The sequence below is a fragment of the Sander lucioperca genome, chromosome 14 (genome assembly GCF_008315115.2).
Source record: "Sander lucioperca isolate FBNREF2018 chromosome 14, SLUC_FBN_1.2, whole genome shotgun sequence".
NCBI lineage: Eukaryota > Metazoa > Chordata > Actinopteri > Perciformes > Percidae > Sander > Sander lucioperca.
Window position 1 is genome coordinate 33,011,355 of NC_050186.1, and position 24,142 is coordinate 33,035,496.

The following is a 24,142-nucleotide window of genomic DNA, read 5'->3' on the forward strand; positions in this document are numbered from 1 at the left end:
TGAACCCTGAAAATGTATTTCACATATGGACAAAAGCTGGCATGCATCTGTCTCTACACTAGTATTAGTAGTTTTCTCAGTTAGTAGTAGTAGTATTGCAGTACCTGGAGTGTATCCTCTGTCCACGGTCAGACTTGGGAAAGGCATCGGTCTCAGGCTGAACTTGTTGTGAGTGAAGCCGCAGGAAGGGGAAGGCAGAATCCCTGGATACTGGGAGGAGTCCAGAGCTGGCACCGGGATGGCACTGACCACCGCTGAAACACAGCAACAACACAGTCAGTAACCCAGTCAGTAGTCTCGCATTGCCACGGTGCCGCTCCAAAATACCCTCCGGAAGGAACTTGTTTTTGTGGAACATATGTACATTCAAAAGTTGTTTTAGTCGTGCAACAGAAAACTCAGATTGGACAGATAGTCTAGCTAGCTGTCTGGATTTACCCTGCAGAGATCTGAGGAGCCGTTAACCATAGTCCTCATAAATCCACCAGAGTTTAAAATTACAACACAAAGAAAGCGGAAGGTGACAGACATCCGAAAATAGTGAAATCCGGTTTTATTTCAGTTACCCTAATAGCTGGTTTGATTTGCTTTGATATGGATCTTATCTCAGTTAGCTATTAGGCTAACTGAAATAAAACTTTGCCAATCTCTAGGTATGGTGAAGGGTATGTGATGATGTGGGGCTACTTTAATTCCAAAGGCCAAGGGAACTTTATCAGGATGCATAGTATCCTGGATCCATGAAATAACTGGCCTTTAAAAATAAAAATCTGCCTTCCTCTATGGGAATTTAACATAGGGGTAGTAGTAGAGTTTAGCATACTTATGAGCAGCACTGTATGTGTGTGTGTGTGTGTGTGTGTGTGTGTGTATATATATATATATATACACACACACACACACACACACACACACACACACAGTCCCAAGGCGTGCCTCAAGGCTCTGTGCTTGGACCAATCCTCTTCACCATCTACATGCTCCCCCTTGGTCAGATTATCCGGCAACATGGTCTCAGTTTACACTCCTACGCCGATGATACACAGCTCTATATCAGCACCAAACCATCCACTCAGCTCCCCCCCTCTCCCTGGTTAACTGTCTGCATGTCAAAGCCTGGATGTCAACCAACCCACTCAAACTGAACAGCAATAAAACTCTTGGTTGTGGCCCCCAAGGCGCTGCTCCGGAAGGTTGGAGATCTCATCCTGGATGTTGACGGGTGCACCATCTGCCCATCCTCTGAGGTCCGCAACCTTGGTGTAATCCTGGACTCCACTCTCTCTTTCCATACTCAGATCAAATCTATCACCAAATCAGCCTTTTTTTCATCTCAAAACCATCTCCAGACTCCGGCCATCACTCCCGACTCCGTGACAGAAATCCTCATAGTTGCTTTTATTACCTCCCATTAGTACTACTGCAATGGAGTCCTGTCTGGGGTTCCCAGCAAAACAGGCTCGAGTATGTCCAAAACTCTGCCGTCAGGGTCCTCACCTACACCAAGACCTGGCAGCACATCTCCCCAACCCTCATCCACCTTCACTGGCTCCCAATTAAGTCCTGCATCAAATATAAAATCCTCCTTCTCAACTACAAATCCCTCCATGCCCTGGCCCCACAGTGCCTCTCCGACCTCCTCCATCCATACACCCCACCCCACAACCTGCTGTCCTCAGACGCTGGCCTGCTCTCCATTCCCCACACCAGATTCTGTACCTTTGGAGACAGAGCCTTTAGTGTTGCAACCCCATCCCTCTGGAACACCACCTGTTTACCAAAGCTCCTTTAGCTTAGCCACAGTAATTCTGTAAAGTGTCCTTGGGTTTCGTGAAAGGCGCTATATAAATAAGTTATTATTATCATTTTTATTAATATTAAGACAAACAGTCAGTAAATCAGTGAGTAAACAAGCCAAAGCATAGACCAACAAAGTCTCACTCCCATCGCGTCAAAAAGCGATGCTTGGTCAGGTGCCTGTGGCATTTGTTATTGATGCAAAAAGTCTCCTTTAGTGTCATATTTAGATCGATTTGTTCGGGACTCTTGGCGTAACTTTTTGACGCTCTGGGTCTGGGTTTGAATGTCCTTTTGTACAAATACTTTTCCTGTACAGGTGGGGTCACAAACATATAGTCTCCCAGAGGGAGGGAGTCCCTGAGGCATGTCACCTCGTCACTAAAGGTCCAGTTCTAAATAAATGTTGATGACCAGACCCCTTAAAGGCGGTGAGCATCATTGTTCAGTAGCCAGCTGTCCAGGCTACGTTATGAAATGCCATGAGTCATGAGTTCAACTGACTTCAACCATCCTTTTTCTCAGTTTCTGTTACGCTGCTAACGCTGACTGAATGTCTGTAATACTCTTTATTGACACACATGTCAATAAAGCTTTTTCAATTGAATTCTAAGTGACTGATAGGAGAAGACAGAGGGGGAGGGAGAGTTTTCTTCCGCCTCCTGCTCTCTCTCATTTCGAACCTTGCAATCTGATTCTACTAAACCCTGATCAATACCAGTAATGATTGGAAAGTATCGACAAATGGCAGCAAGGCTGTGATCAGCAGGTTTAAGAGGCGTGTGTGTGTGTGTGTGTGTGTGCGTGCATGTGTGTCTTGTTTATTGTATTTTGCTGTGATCATTTAAAGAGAAGCAGGGTTTGATTACAGCAGCGAGACAACCAGAGATGAGCAAGTCTAATCAATACCGTTATTGACTGAGAATATTGATGACTTTGGTGCAGTGAGCTACAGGTTAATGTGTGTGTGTGTGTGTGTGTGTGTGTGTGTGTGTGTGTGTGAGTGAGAGAGAGAGAGAGAGAGAGAGGGAGAGAGAGAGATTAAAGTTAGATGACAAAAACAAACTCAAAAAAGATAGATGGTAAAAAACACAAAGGCCAAGAATGGAGATGATGAGTGGATCAAATTGTGATCACACTTCTTGAAAACACACAGGTACACTGAGATGAAAAAGTGAAACAACGTGGTAGGAACAGAGACAGGAGGGAGAGAAAACGCAGACAGCAGACACAAAGAGATAAAAACAGAAGGTAGATAAAGAGATCAGTAGGTCTGTCGAGATGAGGCAGCAGAGGGAAGAGGTGAAGAAGCCTTGAGCTGCTTCTGGAGAAACAGAGAGAGGGAGAGACAGAAGCAGAGCTAGAGAGTGCAGACCCTGCAGACATTTGAAAAAAATGAACAGGATAAACTGTTCCCACACTCTCTGCAAGAGGCTGCACTTTGGTTCAGTTCTTGCACTATTACACCAACAAAATCCACCCATTTTACGCAATCCTGTTGTTGTGCGTAAATGAATGTTAGTAAATGCATAATAGCATGAAAGTCTGAATGTCTTTAGTCATAACATCTGTCTTGTATGTTTCTTTGTATAGGAACAAGTATGTAGCATAGCCCTATGCCACACACCACAGCCACACGCCGAGGCCCCCTAACCTAAAAGACAAATACTACATATAGTGTATAAAAATGAGTTGTATAATAAACTGGGCCTACAATTACATTGTGTGTGGCCTAAAGCGGACGGACATTTGTCAATGTCCGTCCAGCACCCATGTTGTGTGTGCCCAAGTGATGGCGCCATTGACCATCAAAAACCTGGTCTAAAGTCAATAGCGCAGTATTTCATTGTTATTTTAACAGCCTAGGCTCGTGCACAGCGCGCGCACACTATGCTTGTTACACACACAGGGACGCGCAGCAGCACATACACATGCAGAAGATTAAAAATAAAAAATATTACAATGTGAAATACTATTATGATATGATCTGCTTGCGCGCTTTCACTTCACACACGAGCAGATCAGTTTCTTCTCCACCAATTATCTGCCGTCATAATAGCAATGCTCCAAGGTCCAAACACGCCTGGCTTTTAAAGGGAATGGGAGATGATCTCTGATTGGTTTATTGCATGTTACGCCCAAAACACACCTATGAATTAATGAAGACACTAAGTACAACCCTTTTGAACCATGCGCCCGGCGCACGGACCCTTTTTTCCGCCGTCAAACTAGCAAAAGTGGATTTGGACACGCCCTAAACGCACCTGCGCCAGGCGCTTCACGCCGTACGCTTAGATCGTTAAAATAGGACCCAATGCCTTTGGCCACAGTTATCGCTGGAGGGGAGGCATACAGAAAAAATACAATACAATTCTGAAAGCAACAAAGCAACAGAACAACAGAGCCCCAGCTCAGGTGGAAGAATAAACAAAGGGCCAGGAGACCGAATGAAAAGGTTTCCCTGACTGAACTTTGACAAAAAGATCAAATATAAAAAAGGTTATGACGTGTGAAACATGACACAGAGCGAAACGGATAGAAAGAGAGAAAAATAGATCCGAGGAGAGGACCGGTCTGTGTGTCTGCAGAGGAAGCCTGAAGGCATTTCCTGTTTTACTGTGACCCACATACAATATCACACACACATTTATGTAAAAACACAGGAGGGCTTGTCACATGCTAGAAACAATTTCAGTCACCCGCTGACTCACACTCTCTGGGAGAGAGCACCCAGAGTTGTAACCTAATTGGTGCTGTTCAGTGCAGCAGCATCAGTTTGTTACAGATGCAGTAAACAACAACACAATAGAGGAGAAGAATTAGAAGGGGAGAGATAGGAGGACACAAATCCTTAAAGACAGACAGAAACTTTCAGCTCAGAGTGATGTGACTGCGCACTTACACTCGCATGCACACGCACGCACGCACGCACGCACGCACGCACGCACGCACGCACACACACACACACACACACACACACAAACACACACACTATCTTTGTGACCTGATCTTTGACATAATGCATTCCCTAGCCCCTTACCCTAACCTTAACCATCACAACTAAATGCCTAACCTTAACCCTTACCCTCACCCTAACCATAACCTAATTCTAACCCTAATCCTAAAACCAAGTCTTAACCCTCAAACAGCCCTTTAAAGTTGTGTGTTCCAGCATTTTGGCCCCACAAAGCTGTCAGGACCCCACAAGTATACTGGACTCCCAGTTTTTGGACTCCACGAATGTAGTTAAAAAAGAACACACACACACACACATGCACACACACATGCACACACACACACACACACACACACACACACACACACACACACACACACACAGACCGCTATGTCCACCGTGAACAGCGGAGTAATTCAGTAATTCAGGTTATCAGGACTCAACGTTTAGTTTTTTTTTCACTTGCCCGGTCGTCGAAGTCAATATTTACTGGGCCCTATACAAATAGTTTTTTTTATTAGTTATTAGTTTTTCATTTTTAGACACCCTCATTTCCACTATGTCAAAGAGTTTGAGCTGGAACATTTGTATTTATAGGTTTCTAAAGGCCATGACACACCAAGTCGGTTCGCGTCGGCCAACATCTCCTCCGTCTTGGCCAAAAATTAGCACATTTAACCACACTTCAAAAAACATTGATAGCGTAGGGCGTTTTTTTAAAAGACCTGGACATCATTGTGGAACTGTAAGCAGGATCCAATCCTGTATAACATAATTTATGATACAATGATGATCGGAGAAAATGATTGAAACTCTTTTTTTGCCTGAACAGGCAGGTGGGATGTTATATTTACTTGCCCGATATGGCGTTTTACTTGCCCCCGGCCACTGGGCAACCCTGCTAACATGCTGATAAACAAATTCCTGTATCTAAAAATAATCCTGAATGAAGTTATCTTGAGTAACACTGGTTCACCCTAAAACCTGTTGGCCATGACCCAATAACTGTAATAATAATCATAAACTGACAACAGCTGCAGATACATTTATTCCATCTTCCAGAACTGGAATGCTTCTAAATTAAAATGCCATTGATTAACAGACCAATAGAATCCAAACAATGGGTGTGATTTCAAAGTGCAAATACAAACTAGTGTCATTTGACTGGAAGTAAACAGATAATAACATGTTGTGTTTATTTGTGTCTGATTTAAAAAGCTCACGTGACTGAAGATCATTCAGCCACTGCAGGAGACCAGACGCTGCACATTAGCATTGATCTGGACTTACACACACACACACACACACACACACACACACACACACACAGACACACATTAATGAACCCATTCACACACTTTAATCTGACACTTCAAGTTGGGGTAGGCAGTTTTCTTCTGGCATCATTGGGCAAGAATTCCATAATAACTAATAAGAATTTCTGCATATTACATATTACATATAACTAGGGCAGCACAATATGAGGAAAATATGCAATACGCGATAAAGTTGAATATCGCGATAACGATATTACTTGCGATAAACAAACAGATATTAAAGTGTACTCAGTTCTGCATTTCATCTACTTTCAGTATTCTGCTAAAATACAACAAATTACTAGTTGAATTTAAAACAAATCAAAAGGAAATAAATTCCAACATTTTTAATTGAACATTGAAATGAATATAAAAGACATGACATGAAAGAATAACAGTTAAAGTGCAGTTTTCTACTGATATTTTCTTTCAACCGACACAAAAAATCAACAAAGTGTCTTTCGCGATATGTCGCAGCCTTTCGCAATGTGTATATTGCGCCAGTTGATATTGCGATGATGATATAAAAACGATATATTGTGCAGTCCTGATTGCAACTCAATTTGTCTATGAGAAAGCTAGACTTCTGCACCTCCTCCTTGCTCTGTTTTCAGGCTTTAGAAAATGTAGCCCGTGACAGGATACTTTCGACGCCCTGCTGTGCCCTGCTTCGCCCTACTATGCCCTGCTGTGCCCTACTTCACCCTACTACGCCCTGCTGTGCCCTTCTTCGCCCTGCTGTGCCCTACTTCACCCTACTACGCCCTGCTTTGCCCTTCTTCGCCCTGCTACTCCCCACATTGTCCCGCTACGCCCTGAACTGCTACAACTATTATTTCTAGTCATAGTTCCACTATCTTGACACTGTTCATCATTCCAACTGCTATAATTATGAATCATATTTCTGTATGCATATCTGTATCAGTATCTGTGTCCAAACCGGCAGCGACAGATACCCGCCCACCAAGAGCCTGGGTCTGTCTGAGGTGTCTGCCTAAAAGGCTTCCTCGCCACTGTTGCACCAAATGCTTGCTCGTTGGAAATTGTTGGGTCTTTGTAAATTATAGAGTGTGGTCTAGACCTACTCTATCTGCAAAGTGTCTTGAGATAACTCCTGTTATGATTTGATACTATAAATCAAATTGAATTGAACTGAATTGAATATCTGCGCAGCGGATGGAGAGAAAATGTTGCTAATAGTTTAGCCTTTAGCTCACGTAACTGTGTTGTGTGAGCAGTCAACTTCATTTAAAATTGTACGTGGCGTTTTCTTTTATCGGGATGCAAATGTCCCACCAAAACAAGTTCCTTCCCGAGACTTTAGCAGAGCTACGGTCGCTGCGTCCAGAGCTTAGCCCCACCCAAGACGATTGCGATTGGTTCAAAGAAATGAAAACAACCCAGAGTGTTTTTTTCCCCCACCTATCCCAGAATGCATCTGTGGTGTAGTCAGACCTTACCCCACAGCAGACAGAGAGGGGAGAGCTGCAGGAGAAGGGATGGATTTTCAAATTATTGAGGTTTTTGTTTTGCCTTTTCCAAAAAAACGGCATACCAAACTTTACCGTGGGTTCAGAGCAAAACTTCTGCTGACTCTCTCTTTCTCATATCTCTTCTTTTTCTCTCTCTCTTTCTCTCCATCTCTCTCTTTTTGTTGTATTTCCCATGTTCTTCCTTCTCCTTCACTCTACAGTACCTCAGATCTTATCCCTCTCGTCTGTCTTCTGAGTCGGTCTGAAGGAACATACTGGCTAATTATCTGTGTTAAAAAGTGTGTATAAGTGCGTCATTTTCAGTGTGTGTGTGTGTGTGTGTGTGTGTGTGTGCGTGCGTGTGCTCTCTCTTCCCTCAACCTCACAACTTGACTTTTTACATCTCAAACACCCAGAGACAAACAGAGAGGAAGAGAGAGATGAACTGTCTCACTATCATCGTCATCCTAAAACACCCCACTGCCGCAGACATGTCATGTGACCTTCAATGCACCAACAGGAAGACCCTGAGCCACAATATGAAGCCTAATTTAGTTGATGTTGGGTCTGGGCCCGGATTGAGGAATCTGTGCAAGTATTTAATGAGGATCTGTGGACCTTAGGGCTGTACCGAATACCATTTTTTGAGCTTCGATGCTGCATTTCAATAGTGAATATACAGTATTCTCCAAAAGTTGATTTGGACTTGCAGGCATTCAAAACAAACGGAAAGACCTGCATTTTTACCCGACTGTCTGACGAGTGACTACAGTGTGTGAATGAATGCTCAGCCAGCTGGCGCCTCGATGTAATGCCATTAATGGTGCGACGCCTGCGAGCTAGCTGGCAGTCGACTCAAGCGTCACTGCTGTACACACACGTGACATGACTCACTCTCCGTATCATTTACCAAACACAGCCCTCAATTTGGCGGTCTACTTAAGCTGCACCATTTCCACATCTCCGCCATGCCAATGCTACTGCTGCTGCCCTCCACCTGCCTGCTTTCAACCCCATCACCACCCCCCCAGCATCCACCTGCAGGCTCCGGCCAGGGGGGAAGCTACTTTATCATTACTCCCCAATATCTCATGTAAACCCAAACTGCCGCCAAACACAATGTTCTGCTGTCATGATAAACATTTCACACGTGAGTTGTCTGACTGAATAACCTTTATCAAATCCCCTGAAGACGACAGCAGGCTGCTCCAGTATAACCTCGCTTGTAACGCTACATTTCTCTGTTATTGGCTGAGATGGACGACATAGTGCTGCATAAATTTGCCAGCAGCTAGCGGCTTCATACCGACATAACACCGCAGGAAATTTCAGCCTGCATGCAAGTTTAAAAAAAACAAAAAATATTTGAAAATCGAATGTCTATCCATTGAACGAATATTCAGATCCAGCCCTAGTGGACCTCTCAGGGCACAAAACAATCCTTACAAAGGACCACATGGGAATTTACCACGTATGAAGCACATTTCGTACATTTCATATGGAACACATTATGTATGAAACACATTACAGGCCCTATTTCAACGATCTAACTGCACGGCGTGAAGCGCCTGGTGCAGGTGCGTTTAGGGCGTGTCCAAATCCACTTTTGCTAGTTTGACGGTTTGGTGGAAAAGAGTGTCCGTGTGCCGGGAACATGGATCAAAAGGGTTGTACTTAGTGTCTTCATTAATTCATAGGTGCGTTTTGGGGCGTAACATGCAATAAACCAATCAGGGTGTCATCTCAAATTATGATGGCGGATTTGCACTGTAATCATTTTTATTTGTTATCTTTTGTATGCTGCTGCACGTCCCTGTGTGTGTGTAACAAGCATAGTGTGTGTGTAACAAGCATAGTGTGTGCGCGCTGTGCACAAGCCTAGGCGCATATTACTAATTTGCTGTTAAAATAACAATCAAATGCTGCGTTATTGACTTGAACAGGTTTTTGTTGGTCAATGGCGCGATCATTTACCGCTGCCTCAAGATAGCATTACGCACAGAATGCACCTGAACACACCTCCCTTTAAGACAAGCACGGCCATGGGTGCATAAGTGGGCGCAGGTGCATTTGCTGTTTAAACGACGTGGGTGCTGGACGGGAAATTGACAACTACATCGGTCTTAAACTAGCAAAGACACTCGCGTCTGGCTTTGCGCTGCGCCAGGTGCAAGATAGGGCCCTACGTGTGAAACAGATTTTGTATGAAACACATTTTGTGTGAAACACATTACGCATGTGATTAATTCATAATATTAAAGGCACTTTTGTTAAGCTATTTCAGAGTCACGCCCACCGTCAGCACTAAATGTGTTGAAAGTGCAATGTCTCGATCAAACTTGATCAAAACCCTTTGTTAGGCATCAAACTCAATATCAAACAATATCAAACAATCGAGCCACAGGCAGCATGTAAGCATTTATGTTGGTGTTCTAAACTCCAGTGGATTTGTGAGGACTATGGTTAACTGCTCCTTATATCTCTGCAGGGTAAATCCAGACAGCTAGCTAGACTATCTGTCCAATCGGAGTTTTCTGTTGCACAGCGGCTCAGTGCGGAGCTTAACACCGCCCAAGACGATTGTGATTGGTTTAAAGAAGTGCCAATAAACCAGAGCACGTTTTTCTCTCATCCCGGAATGCTGTGTGGACTAGCCAGACGTTCCTCGGCAGCGCCGTGGTGATTGAAGGTCCCTACAAACAGGGACGCATGAGAGAAAGTAAACTTCAAACCACAAAGATTCAGTAAGAAGCTACAAAAGTACGGAGACCTGAACACAGACAATTTCTCTCTGGTCCCATGCACAGACAGGAGTTGACACTCGCAACGCACGCTTGTTTGAGTGGGAGAAGGCGGGTTGTCACAGCCACGCGTTGGCCACGGTCGGCGAGATTTCACTGCAACAGCTCGGAGGCGGGTCGGGGGCTCTTTGGCTGGACTCCAGAGATGGTCCATCTCGTGCACGACTGAGCGAGACTCGGCACTGCTCTGCGTGTTTGAACTGGGACATGTTTAATCTCTAAACGGTGTGCACCGTTTTGCTACGGTTTCCTGGTTTCACCGGAACAGTGTGAAACGGGCTTTGTGTTCTGTTTTCTCTCGTTTGGTGGGTGTGTCTCTCATTTATTGGCCGTGTCACAGCTGATACCCAATCACCAGAGACGTGTCTGTAAACCCGTGGCAATAAAAAGGCAGAGCGCTTGTGCACACAGGTAGAGCTCCAAAGGCAGAGCGCTTGCGCACATCGCAGGGTGTTCAACACACCCCCGTTTCAGCTTTATAAAAACGTGTTGCTACGTTTTGTCAGGGCTGAACTTGACCCGGGTTATGTAAACGCAAATAAGCGCGGTTTGACTCAGCGTGGCCAAAAGTGCCAATGCAAAAACACCATTTCTCTTATTGGATGCTGAAAACCTTTGTGCAAAGAAAAAGTCGGTGGGAGGCGTTCCTTTGAGACACACACACACACACACACACACAGACACAGAGAGTTGTGTGACTTACGTGTGTTGCTTGGCTGTGAGTCCATAGGAATCATCATTTTTCCCCGTGTCCCCCTCCTGGCAGCCAGGGAGCGCTCCAGAGTGGAGATACAGCTGGACGCCTCGTCACCGTCCGCCCCTGGAACAGCAAAACAATCAAATATGAAAATGGGGATTCAAACATGTTCCCTCCCTTCTTTAAGACGTCAAAAAATAATTTTTCCACTGGGAGAAATCATTTCTATATAGTTACTTACACCCACGATGAATCATGTATCATTAGGAAACAACTCTGCTTCTCCTTCGAGGCCAATCTTTAAATTGTTACATGTTTTTATGGCTGAAATATTATTTGTGCTGCTGCCTGTCTCAGTTAGGACACTCTTGAAAACGATTTGTAATCTTAATAAGTCTTTACTCCTTGGAAGGCTTTATTATAGAGTGAATGTAATCAAGCCCCCTAATGGCTATTAATAATTTAGCACTATAGCAATGAACAAAAGAAGATATTTAGCACATTATTTGTATATTTAGATATTTAGCATCCAGGTTATAAATGGATTTTCAAATTTTAATGTTTACAATGTTGTGTAGACTTTGCTGTGGCCAAAATGAACCCAAACATGAAATCTGCATCTAAAGAAAAACACCCAAATCAAAATCATAGAAAAAATAAATAAAGGAAGATACACTTCAGTGGTTTCCCAAGATTTTTGGAAGACTTAGGTGCACATATTGGGCAGGGGGGTTAAGGGGAAAAAAGTGATTTTTTTAATAAAAGAAAATAAAAATTTCACATCATTATTCCCATATCTGTGACTAAAACATTGGAAAAGCTCGAGCAGGTAATAAATAAATAACACTCAAAAAGCTTCAACTTCTAAAGAAAACTTGCTAAAGAAGTCCAAATACAATCATTAGATGTGAGAAAAGTCTTTTAGTCACATTCATTCGGCTAAGGTGCTGCCCAAAATGACTCGGGTGCTGCACCTAAACCTTATAATAGACCTTTTTCACAGCAGACATGTTGACATGTCATAGTAGGAAAAGCACAGGTGTATTCACAACCATTAATGATGGCTGCATTCCACTTAGGAGAGGCCCTGGTATTGTGCATGCTGACTCACTGAAATAGCTTACTGGGTAACCCGGTCTCACGCCAGTTCGTGAAATAGTCACGTTATTTTGATTTATTGATTCGTGTACAGGTCACGATTTTCTCGTTTATTTCGTGTACAGTTCACGATTTTCGAACGTTACCATTTCACGAACTGCCATGACACTGGGCTGCTCTGGGGGACGCAACAACGGGGAAATTAAACGGAACTGTCACACACAGGACACGACGAAACGAAACGGTTGTGGTTAGGAAGAGAATAACGCGGAAAGGAACTGCAACACGCCGGACGCGATCCCCGGTCTCCGGGGTTAAAGTCCTGTGTTGTTTGACCCATCCACCACCCTGACCAACCTCCCTACGTGGATTTTCTGCTTTTCATACCACTCCCTACCATTGTTGTGCTGTGATCATGAAATATGCTTCCCATTTAAATACATTAAATGAAAATTCGTAATCACCACACGAAAAAAATGACATAATTGTGTCCTGTTCACGAATCAATCGATTCAATAATGTAACCATTTCACAAACTGCCATGAGACTGGGCTGTAATGGGACACTTGATGGAATTGAGCAATTTCAGCTGTGCTTTGCCTACTATGACAAATCAAAATGTCTGCTGTGAAAAAGGTCCATGGCAGGGAAAACCCTGCACTTGATACAAATGAAAAAAAGAGTATTACAAGTGGAATTATAAATAAGTGGATAAAAAAAAGAAATGACTCAGCAGCCATCCTGTACCTGAGTGGCTGCTCTTGCTGCTCTTGCTGCCCATCTGGCTCTCCGATTGGCTGTGTGCGACCTGGGGGAGGTCCTGGCAGGACTGGGTGGGCGAATCGCGTGCGGACGGGGCGACGCTGGGCGCTTTCTCCATGTTCTTCATCTCCATCTCCTCGTGATGGATCCACAGGTCCGGAGGGCGCAGGTCCTTCTGGCTGCCCTTCCTCTTACTGGCGCTGTGGCTCGCTCGCTTCCTGCACAGAGGACCAGTTAGGTGAGGAACAGAGGGGCGAGCCAGACAGAAGCATTCGGGGCTCAGCCCAAACCTAGGAGTGGTCCCGGGGACATTTGTTTTCCATTTTAGGGCAGATATATGCACTATTGTTCATGCCATTTGATAATAGAATGCCTTGGGGAAAATGTAATAGGAAGAAAACGGGAAAGAAATAATCTTGTACATCTTATTTTTTGCAAACCATTCCAATGAAGTTGGGACGTTGTGTAGAACGTAAATAAAAACCGAATACTATAATTTGCAAATCCTTTTCAACCTACTGTATATTCAATTGAATGCACTACAAAGACAAGATATTTCATGTTCAAATTGAGAAACTTTTTGCAAATATTCACTCATTTTGAATTTGATGTCTGCAACACGTTTTTAGCCGGGAGGACAACACAAGGACTAAGAAGAAAGAAATGAAACTGTGTGTGATAAGAAGTCCGCTCCACCACAGGTTTGGGATTGGGAAAAACAAATGTTCAGACCCTGTGTCAGTTGGTGAGAACACAGTTGAGACTCACTTCTACGAAAACACAAAACAATCCCAACAGCTCATTACCCATCTGCCTCGTTACCCTGACGGCAATGTACCGCCATCCCACAGATTAATGAAACATCTTACTTCCTCTGCTGGGCCGAGGAGCGCCGCGTACAGATCAGCGCCACGATGACGACCACCACCACTGTAACGGCTCCCACGGAAACCACGATGATGACCAGCAGGTTGCTATTCTTCTGAGGCGTGGCGCTGCCGTGGGGCGGACGCATCTGACCAATGGGAGACTCTGGATCACATTTACAAAAACAAAAAGGTGGAAGGAAGAAGATATTAAACACGGTACACAACGTGGAGCTGCAGATCAAGTGTTTGTTAAAAATAAAAATAAAAGATACATGTATTTAAGTCTTAAGATTTACACATATGCAATATTATCAAAGGCAAAATTTCTCTTAGTTTATATTTATATAGGTAATATTTCTTTATTTACATAAAGACACACAGCTACAATATAAAAGCCTCCAGAATTAAACCCCAAGTGGCTTTATTGAACTGAAAACACTGCTGTACCAATCAATACACAAGGTTTGTGCGTGTGTGTGTGTGTGTGTGTGTGTGTGTGTGTGTGACTGAGTGTATGACAGGTGTAAAGGGAGAAAGGGAATTGATGACACGCTCTGTCATTCATTAACCCGACCTTGGAGCCGGAGAGAGAGAGAGAGAGAGAGAAGAAGAGAAAGAAGTCGCGGTGTGAGAGGATGACAGAGGGAGGGGTAAGAGAAAGCCAGAGGCGGGTGGAAGAAAGAGAAAGGGAGGAGAGAGGTAGGAGACAGAGGAAAGACAGATTAGGAAAAATATGTGTGAGAGAGGCGCTCTACCTCTTTCACCTTCTCTCTCTTTCTCTCTCCATTCGGTCGTCTCTCTCAATGAAAACCACAATCCATCACAGCCTACAGCCGCAGCACAGGCACCACAATATTCACTTTCTTTTCTTTTCTTTTTAAACTTTTTTTCATCACCTTTTTTTTTTAATGCCATTTCAAACAGAAATCCTTACGCTGACGTTTGTTCCAGGCTTTGAGATGATGCTCGAGTAAAAGGTCAAGGAGGTAATTCAAATCAAAAGGGTTGTACCTCAGGGGAGCAGGAATGGGATGGGGAAATGGGACTGCAATCTAACTAGTAGTTGTTGAGATATCAGTCCGTGACAATGGTGGAAGAAGTATTCAGATCCTGTACTTAATGCGACTATATGTAACTTTCACTTTGTGTTGATTTCAGCGGCCGCTTTGGACAAAAGCGGTAGTGTTTTTACCACACCTGCTGTCGTAAAGGTCTAGGAGTTAGCTTTATGGGGAGGTCATATAGTCGCGCTGAATGTTTTGGTCAGACAGATAATAATATATTTACAATAAGAGAATAGGTTACAGATGCATCGTTGCATTTCAAGTGTTGCATACGGTAACTTAGTTTACTTTGCATGTCTCGTGAGTTAAACCGGGTATTCAACCTTTTTAAGTGACAATTAAATATGGCACATGGCACCATGGCAAATACAATCACTACCAATGTAGGTTTATCATTAAAATAAGAATTATGTCATAATCAGAGTTTTATGGACTGTCAAATAGAACATGTCATAGTTGTAGATGACTGATGAAGATGAATGCTATTAGTGGAGCGGGAGCATCAGCTGACAGAGAGGAAGCCAAAGCTGAGCTGCAAGCAACATGTATGTCACTGACGATAACAGGAGAGCTAACAGCCTCTGCTGAGATGCCCTTGAGCACGGCACTGAATCCCCAGCGGCTCAGAGACACCGTGTGGAATAAATCAGAAGCTCTCAGCTGCTCAGGCAGTTTAAAGCCACAACAACATGAGTAAATCAATCTTTTTTTTGTAGATTGGGACATGAAGCCCTGTATCACTGAAGGTAAACATCAAAGATGGGGTCGACTGCTGATGGAAAAAAACAAAAACGAACAAACCCACTTTCTCCGTAGAGAAGCCAGTGTAAGGAAATACACATCATCAGGGCTTTCATGTGAACATCACACACAGCTGCCTGTCAGACAATTGTCATATTTTAATCATATTATCATGTTCATGTTCTATTTGTGTTTTCTCCGCAGCGCTGTGGAGGAAGGTCTGGCAAAGTGAGACTATAGGCAACCCCAGGCACTGCTAAGATGGCAATAGCCTGCACCACCTGGAGCCGCCCACTTTGAGCTTCATTTTTGCTCTTCAGAAACCTATTGGTGACACCACAGAGACATAAGTTCTACATGTATAGTCTATGGTGGGGTCCTGATTGGAATTTATTTTTTAGCCAAGTACTCCCTGAACAGCTCAAAACATTTTGGGTAGAAAAGAAAGCCTATTTAAGATGAAACGCTATTCCTGTTTAGGCTACACAACAACCTTGAAACTGAAAACCACTTAAATGCTAGCCTATCACTAACTTAATTAATTATTATAGTTTAATTATTTCAGGAATTATGCATTCAAAAAATCTTGTGTTCATCCTGCAGAACTCCAAAGTACCACTAGGGATGCTAGTACCCCCATTTGAGAAGCACTGCCTTAATGGAATGCATCCATTATTAATGTTATATTGTCAACTATGCATTTCTTGCTATGACATGTTGACATGTCTTCTGTGAAAAAGGTTTCTTATTGGTCCACAGTGTAGTGATGTTGTGATTTAATTTTGATAATAACAGTAAAGCCCACCCAGTTCAGAACTGGGGACATGGTTAACATGTACACTTTACTTTCTTGTTGAAGCTAGGCTATTTAGAGTCTCTGGGTCCCTTTAAATTTTTTTTATTAATTTATCTTTGGAATAAAAAATGTGCCATGAATAATTCTCATGCATGGTCATTACCATGAACCGTTCATACTGTATCCCACATAAATGGTCCAGACTGGGAAAAAAAACAACTGGATGGATTTTCATAAAATGTTCACATTCATGGTCCCCAGAGGATAAATCCTACTAATATTGGTGATTCCATGACTTTTCTTCTAGCCCCACTATAAGGTTGACATTTGTGATTTTTAGTGAAATATGTCAACAACTATTGGATCGATTGCCATGACATTATGGACAGCTAATCCAGCTCCCTTCTGGATGAACTCATCCCTTAACTTTCGATGTAGCACTATTATCATTTCAAATTTTCAATTTGTCCATGCTTTGGTTTCTGACTAAATACCTGCAAAACTAATAGCAGTCCAATCAGCCTCTGCTGTACTTTGTGCTTAAGGGTTAGTTAGCAATGTTAGCATGCTAACAAACTAAACTTAATTAGGGGGAAATGGTAAACAAACAACAGCAAAAATGCAGCAACTTCAGGTACTTTTACTTCATTAATGTGTTTACTGTGTTAATGGACTGAGGATGGGAGTAGGATTCGGTATTTGGTATTCGGTATTCGGTATTCGGTTTCAGATTTGGCAGAATCTTAACCAGTGGATTTGGTTTGGCTGAACCCCAAAAATCTGAATTCGGTGCATCTCTAATTAAGTACCCTAATAAACAATGTCAATCATCTTTGTACCAATGTGAAGCTTTTCTTGTGAGGTCAGATGTCATTCAGAGAGAAAAAAATGCTGTTATACCTTTCAGCTAAATGACATTTCAGGGGAATATGAGGATTCAAGATTTTAATGTCTTCCATTATAGACCTTTTTGAGCACTGTTTTTGTTTTTAACCAATGCTGAGATATGTTTTACTGTACTGGTATGAAGCTCTCAGCCCTGACACAGCCAACATCACCTTCTCCAGAGAAAATAGGAGGAGAAGAAAAACATTATAGTGAATGTATCAGCAGCCAAACTTTGCTACAGCCAGACCTCCAGCGTGCCCAGACTCTGTCAGTGGATCAGAGCAACATCACATCACCCGAGTCTTGCACAGACAGTAAACTTAGAGACCTACAGAACTGTAACCTGATGGAAAGAGTCAGGGGTGAATATTCTCTGTAGGTCTTTTTTGTAAGTGAGAGGAAACTTTAGCGATATAAAGGATGACATCACGTTAAAGATGAAATACGGCCGAGGTGATGAACGAGGCTTTACCCTCGCTGGCTGACCGGCCATAAAGCCCAAGGAGGACAGAGGTCAGAGAGGACGGATTTATGATCGCCTCTGGTAGCAGCTACAACACTGACAAAATGTTAGAGGGACCGTCTTCACACACACACACACACACACACACACACACACACACACACACACACAGCTTGACTGTTTTCCAATGAGACACTGAATCACTGCCAGCTACAGACCCTGACCTCTAACCTCTATGCGGAGTAGATGTAACTGAACAGCTTTTCTTTAAACTGAAATGAGAGTCGACAGTTTAGGGTTATGAGGATGATTTGTATTGTTAGCAGTAGATTTAGCTCTTGGCAGTAGTTTTCAGTATCAGCATTTGCACGAGTATGCGTGTGACTTGTTTTGCGCATGCGGGATCGTTTGAAAGATAAGACATACACACAGACTCCACGATTTAAAGTAAGTTATTAGCATATTTGAATTAACTTTACTTTTGACTATAAAATTATCATTTTCGTGAGTATTGACTTTGGCATTAGTGTGTGTATTATTAGTATTAGCATTAGTAAAGGAATAAGCATTGATATCGGTGTTAGCATGTGTTGATAATGACAGTAGTATGTGTAAGTGTTAGCACGGATATTTTTATTAGCATTAGCGAAAGTAGGCTACTATACACATAAATATTAAACCTTCAATTAGCATTATTGTTAATATTGGCATTAATATAAGTATTGTACTGGCTTTATTATTAGCATTAGTGTAGCCTATGTATTATGATTAATATTAGTGTAGGTGTAAGCCTTGATAACAGTGTTAGCATGTATATAACAATTAGCTTCGGCATCAATATTAGTTATGTTGTTAGTAGCAGCAGTATTAGGATTAGCATTAGCATTGTATTACCATGTGCGAGTATGTCATATCATTGGCATTGACATTAACTTAAGGAATATCATTAGCATATTAGGCTACCTTTGGTACATTACAATAACAATTAGCATTAACAATAGCATTAGTATTATCATTGGTAATATTAAGGTAACAGTTGAATTATAGCTCAGTAGTTCACAAGTATCTTCTCATTAAGGACCCTTAAACTGATACAAGTTAGACCTCGGACCCCCACTTGATGCGATTTTGTCCCATGGGTCCCCCCATTTTAAAAAGATTTTTGCTTTTAGATGTTTTATTACACAAAGTGTTTGAAACCTAAGAGCAAAATAGTTATACATTCTGTATTTGTGTTACTTCTGGATGGAATTATAGTGTATTGCTGGGGACCCCCTGAAACCCACTCAAGAACCCCTGGGGGTCCACCGTTCAATTTGAATATAATGCTGGATAGTTTAATGAATAATAATTCAATATACATTATTTCATATTCAGAGTCTTCGGTAACATTTTTATGTCAGTTAAATGTAGCCGACAAATTCAAATTGAGTAAAAATGTCATACAGTTTAGAAAACAAAACAAAAGAGCAATTCTGGAAAGGTACAGTAAAGAGGAGGGAGGTTGTAACTCTTGAGTAGAGATGTTCAAATTATTGAAGGATAGTGTATTATTTTGTTTTAACTTGTTTCACTTTTGTTCTGATGTTTTTAGAAGCTAAATGTGAGTGATTCATTTACTGGATGGACAGTAGCTTAAGGATGGTACATGAAAAAATGATGTAATTAATAACATTATGGAATAGTAACTGATCGATTAATTGATGTTTTTTTATTTTTACGAGGTTTTCGGTTGAAGGGTTGTATGGTTGTTTATTGAAAAACAATAGATTGAACATTTTGCTTCTTTGTACTCCTTTATGGGCAAGAGTATTTATTTATTGTGCTTATTCTTGCTTTTTCATTAAGTGAAATACTATACACAATGGTATTTTGCTTATTTTTTTTGTATGTTATAAAACTATGGAATAAAACTATGCATTCTTTCATTCATAGAACAATTTTTCCTCTGAAATAGTAAGTAGCACAGTTGGGTTGCATATTTAGCTCTTTGGAGGTCTCTAAGTTATTTCGGGGTACAATGGTTCTGGAGAAAGCTGCAAACAGCAATACCGAAGGCCAAGCTATCGACCTGTTCCAACAGGCACGTTTTGAGCGGGCACTGGACTAGTTATATTAAAATCTACAAGCAGGACATTTATATGCCACCACACTATTTTTAATCCTGTTCTTCCATAAAGAGTATTTTCTCCAAATTGTAAAAACACTGATTGATGGTGAGATAGTGAATCTAATACATTTTTATAACATAACAAACAGGCTTCCTGTTTGTTATCAACAACAGACAGTAAATCAGCGATCTGCATCTACTTGTCAAGAAGCAGCGAGTCATCAACCTAAGTTTAGATCAAAGAAAACAAATGAGTCGCTGTGATAATCGAGTGATGCTGCAGAATATCCCACACACACATAATCAGCTCAGCTCCCAGGAAATTTGGTTTCATTGAAGTAAATAGAATCCAAGAATGAACCCAAATGTAATTCTACTTTCTGACAATCGCATTCGGTCAAGCAGAAGAACTGTGCGTGTGTGTGTGTGTTACCGTTGATGCTGCTCCTGTCAATTAGGTTGGTGTCAGACGGCCAGTAGGCGTGGTCTCCCCCTCGACCTGGATAACCAGAAAAAAAACAGGAACATCAGGAAGGAACAACAACAAAAAAGAAATAGAAAATGGCGGTGATGAAGAAGGAAAAGCTGAGTCATTTTGCAGATGGAATAGAGGGGTTGGACAGAGAGATTGGTTCCTTGTTAGGAAGTAAATTACTTTGTTACGACGGTGCACACACACATTCATGTCATGTGTGTGCTCGCTCTCTCTCTCAGGTTTTATCGACCTACCTCTGAGGTTATAAGTTGCAAAGTGGCTAAGGTTATAAGTGGCAAAAGAAAACCTTCTGAACTCTTGGCTTTAACAAACTACAATCAGCAGAGGCAGGAAGGGTGTTTTTTTTTTCATAAAATGTTACAAGTTTGAAGGAGGAGCGCACAAAGACTTGTTCTTTGAATAAATGTCTTCTTGAGCTGCATTGTGCTGAATCATAGCCCAGTGATGAGTCACAAATCTGAACTAAATTATAAGCCTGGTTTGTTCTATAGGGTCAAACTAAGTGAACCAAGGCTAAATAACTATACAGGTTTCTCATAGAGGGCCAAACTGAGCTAACCAATGCTAAATCACATTACTGGTTTCCCTTCTTGCGAATAGCATTTTTAATAACCAGTCTGCTCTAAAGTTCTCATCTATTTTTAATGATCTGGTCAATGATTTTAATAACTTGTGTTCCTTTGCGATAGATGCCACTGCACCTATTACGACCAGGTCAGTAGCAGCCACCAAATCATCCATGCGTATAAATGATGCTTACTGTAGCTGAAAGCAAGACTGCAATAGGGCTGAGCGCAGATGGAAAAAGACAACGTTTATTTTTCCACACATGAAATAGCTTTTCAGAATCAGAATATTTACAGACCAGACTGAATCGGTGTCCACATCTCTGAGTTTGGTCAGTTATTCAAATGGTGGGGTGGTCTGTTGCCTATCACAAACTGAATCCTAAGACCTACACATCTCAAAGTATGCCACAGTACATAATTCTCCCACATTTTAAAGTTAAAACTACGTGCTGAGTTTCGGTGCCGTGAACAGATTTGATGTTTTCTTGCAGTTTGAAGCTACAGAAACACGTTTGATTAAAGATGAATTTTAAAATGTTCATGTTTCTGAAAACACACACACACACACACACACACACACACACACACACACGCGCGTTTCACTATCTTTGTGGGGACCCGTCATTGATATAATGCATTCCCTAGCCCCTTACCCTAACCTTAACCATCACAACAAAATGCCTAACCTTAGCCCTTACCCTCACCCTAACCATAACCTAATTCTAACCCTAATCCTAAAACCAAGTCTTAACCCTCAAACAGCCCTTTAAAGTTGTGGGGTCCAGCATTTTGGCCCCACAAAGCTGTCCGGACCCCACAAGTATACTGTTTTTTGGACCCCACGAATATAGTTAAACAAGAACACACACACACACACGCACAAACACACACACACACACACACACGCACATATATACACACTGTTTAATGCACAAAGACAGGCTGACAAAAAAGATAAATAATAGTGTATATATATATATATATATATATATATATATATATGTGTGTGTGTGTGTGTGTGTGTGTGTGTGTGTGTATATGTGTGTGTGTATTTACAGTGTAAGGTTTAAAGTAACAAGGCTGAACATCAATCTTCCCTTCTCCCCTGACAACACTTCTGATTTATATGAAGAGGTGTAGTACAGTGTGTACATGTGCACATACCTACACACACACACACACACACACACACCTGTCAGTGACAAACAGCACCATTTAACACCCTGACACCGGAGCTCAGACTCTCTGCTTCAGTGTCCCCATTGCTTCACTGCGCTTACATCCAGCTCCACTGAAAGTTCACAGAATGTATTTGTAAAAAGCAGTGAGCACCTGGGACAAAGGTGGTCTGAGTGCCATATCCACCCTGTATCTACTGAGCTATACACAGTATGCTGGGAATCTTCACTGATGTACTGATTCCTGATCATGGAACAGGTTAAGAGCTGTGTCCGTATTCCCAGCAGGAAGTCAAAGCTGGTTTACTCTGGTCTCAGCCAGGGTTGTCTCTTTTGTTTCTGATTTTCATCAGGCCTCAGGATTGCATTTCGGTTCTTTTGACATGTTAGCAGCATGGCTCTATTGGTGGCAGTCGGTCGGTCAGCCATTTCACCACTTTAGTCCAGGAATATCTACAAATGTTTGATGGATTGGTCTCTTACGGATATTAATTGTTCCCAGAAGATTTCTTTTATGCCGTGTTACCACTGCGTGGTATGGCTCCGCTTGACCTGACTCCCTTTTTTGTTACCAGTACTCCTCTCTTTTCTTTTTCCACTGCAGATAGTACTCTAGGCTGGATTCTCAGCTGATCGCCATAGCGATGCTCGCTGAATCCTTTCCTCTGCAACCAAATAGGGGTGTAAATCCCATGTTTTATCATAATACAATATTATATCAATTCCTAGGACAATGATACAATATTTACTGATATCACAAAGTCTGCCACGATATGATTTCTATTCAATTCAAAACAATTTAGGAGCCTGCGACCGATACGAGACGATACCATAAGCCCATTTAACACAATCAGTTACATTTATATATATTTACAAAAAGCAACTAAAGTATGATTAGTCCATTTCATTACTGAGCTCTTCCTGACATTTAAATAAAAAAAATGCTATTCTTTTTAATAAAAACAATAAATTCAAAATAAAGGCGCATCTTGAAGCTGACGATATGCATGTATATTTTCACTTTGTATCGATAATATTGGATGGTTGAGGAATGAATCCATACATGGATCCAGATCGATGTATCATTACACCCCTATAACCAAACAGAGGTACTTCTACACTTTGTCAATTGCACGACGTACTTAATGCAGTGTACGGCGTAGTTTTCACGGGCTGCCATTTTTTATTTTTTTATTTTAAATCTAGGTCAAGTGAATTAAAGAATTGCATTCACTTTTGACGGTAGCTTGGCTGTTTAAAAGTCGTGGGTTGGTGCAGGATGTCCCGTGTCAGGTTAGTGAAGGTTTTCTCTAAACAAAGAGTGGTCTTAAGTGTTTTAACTCCACCTTCTAGTATCGCAGAGTTTCTGCAGGTGTCACCAAGTCAAATCTAAGACTTTTTAAGACCTTTTTAGGACCATTATGTATGAAATGTAAGACCTATATCACAAAGTCAACTAAGCCCTTAATTTTAAGCCAAGTATCGCTAAACTTGCACTTCCCCAAAGTTGAAGAATACAATCCGTTTTATGTCTGTGGTACAATCTGAAAGAGACTCGCGCCAATGACACGGAAGCTGATTGGCTGCAATGTAAGTTGCATGTTGGTCTCATTTGTAGTCGTAATACAATTAATTATATTTAGACTAGCAAAAGAAAGAACTACAACACCACGGATATAAAAATAAAAGAGCATTAGAGGTAGCCTTGCATGCACGTAGGAAAATTAAGACCTGTTTAAAATTATTAAGACCTAGACACAAAACTGGAGCAAATGTAAGACTTTTAAAGCAACACTAGAGAACTTATACCGCTTCGGTTCCCCTACAAGTTGAAAGCGGAATTGTCCATTACATTACATTATGCAAGTTTACCAGATTGGGTAGCGGATCTGTAGTTCGAATGAGACATAATGGACAATTCCGCTTCCAACCTGTTGGGGGACTGACGCGGAAAAAAGTTCTCTAGTGTTGCTTTAAGGCCTAAAATTTAGATTTTGAAATTTTAGACTTTTCTTTTTTAAGATTATTTTTTGGGCATTTTTAGGCCTTTATTCATATAGGACAGCTGA

The 24,142-nt window shown here is 41.7% G+C and overlaps 1 protein-coding gene across 1 annotated transcript in view; it reads right to left on the bottom strand.

The window, feature by feature from the left end:
* The window catches only part of dcc (DCC netrin 1 receptor), a 217,608-nt gene that overhangs the window by 40,243 nt on the left and 153,223 nt on the right, over positions 1–24,142 (bottom strand). Inside the window, exons 21-25 of the mRNA XM_031287325.2 lie at positions 20,264–20,329; positions 13,769–13,931; positions 12,885–13,117; positions 11,046–11,162; positions 105–254 (exon numbers count right to left, since the gene is read on the bottom strand). Of these exons, the coding sequence (XP_031143185.2) occupies positions 105–254; positions 11,046–11,162; positions 12,885–13,117; positions 13,769–13,931; positions 20,264–20,329 (729 nt within the window). The remainder of the gene's footprint in view (positions 1–104; positions 255–11,045; positions 11,163–12,884; positions 13,118–13,768; positions 13,932–20,263; positions 20,330–24,142) is intronic.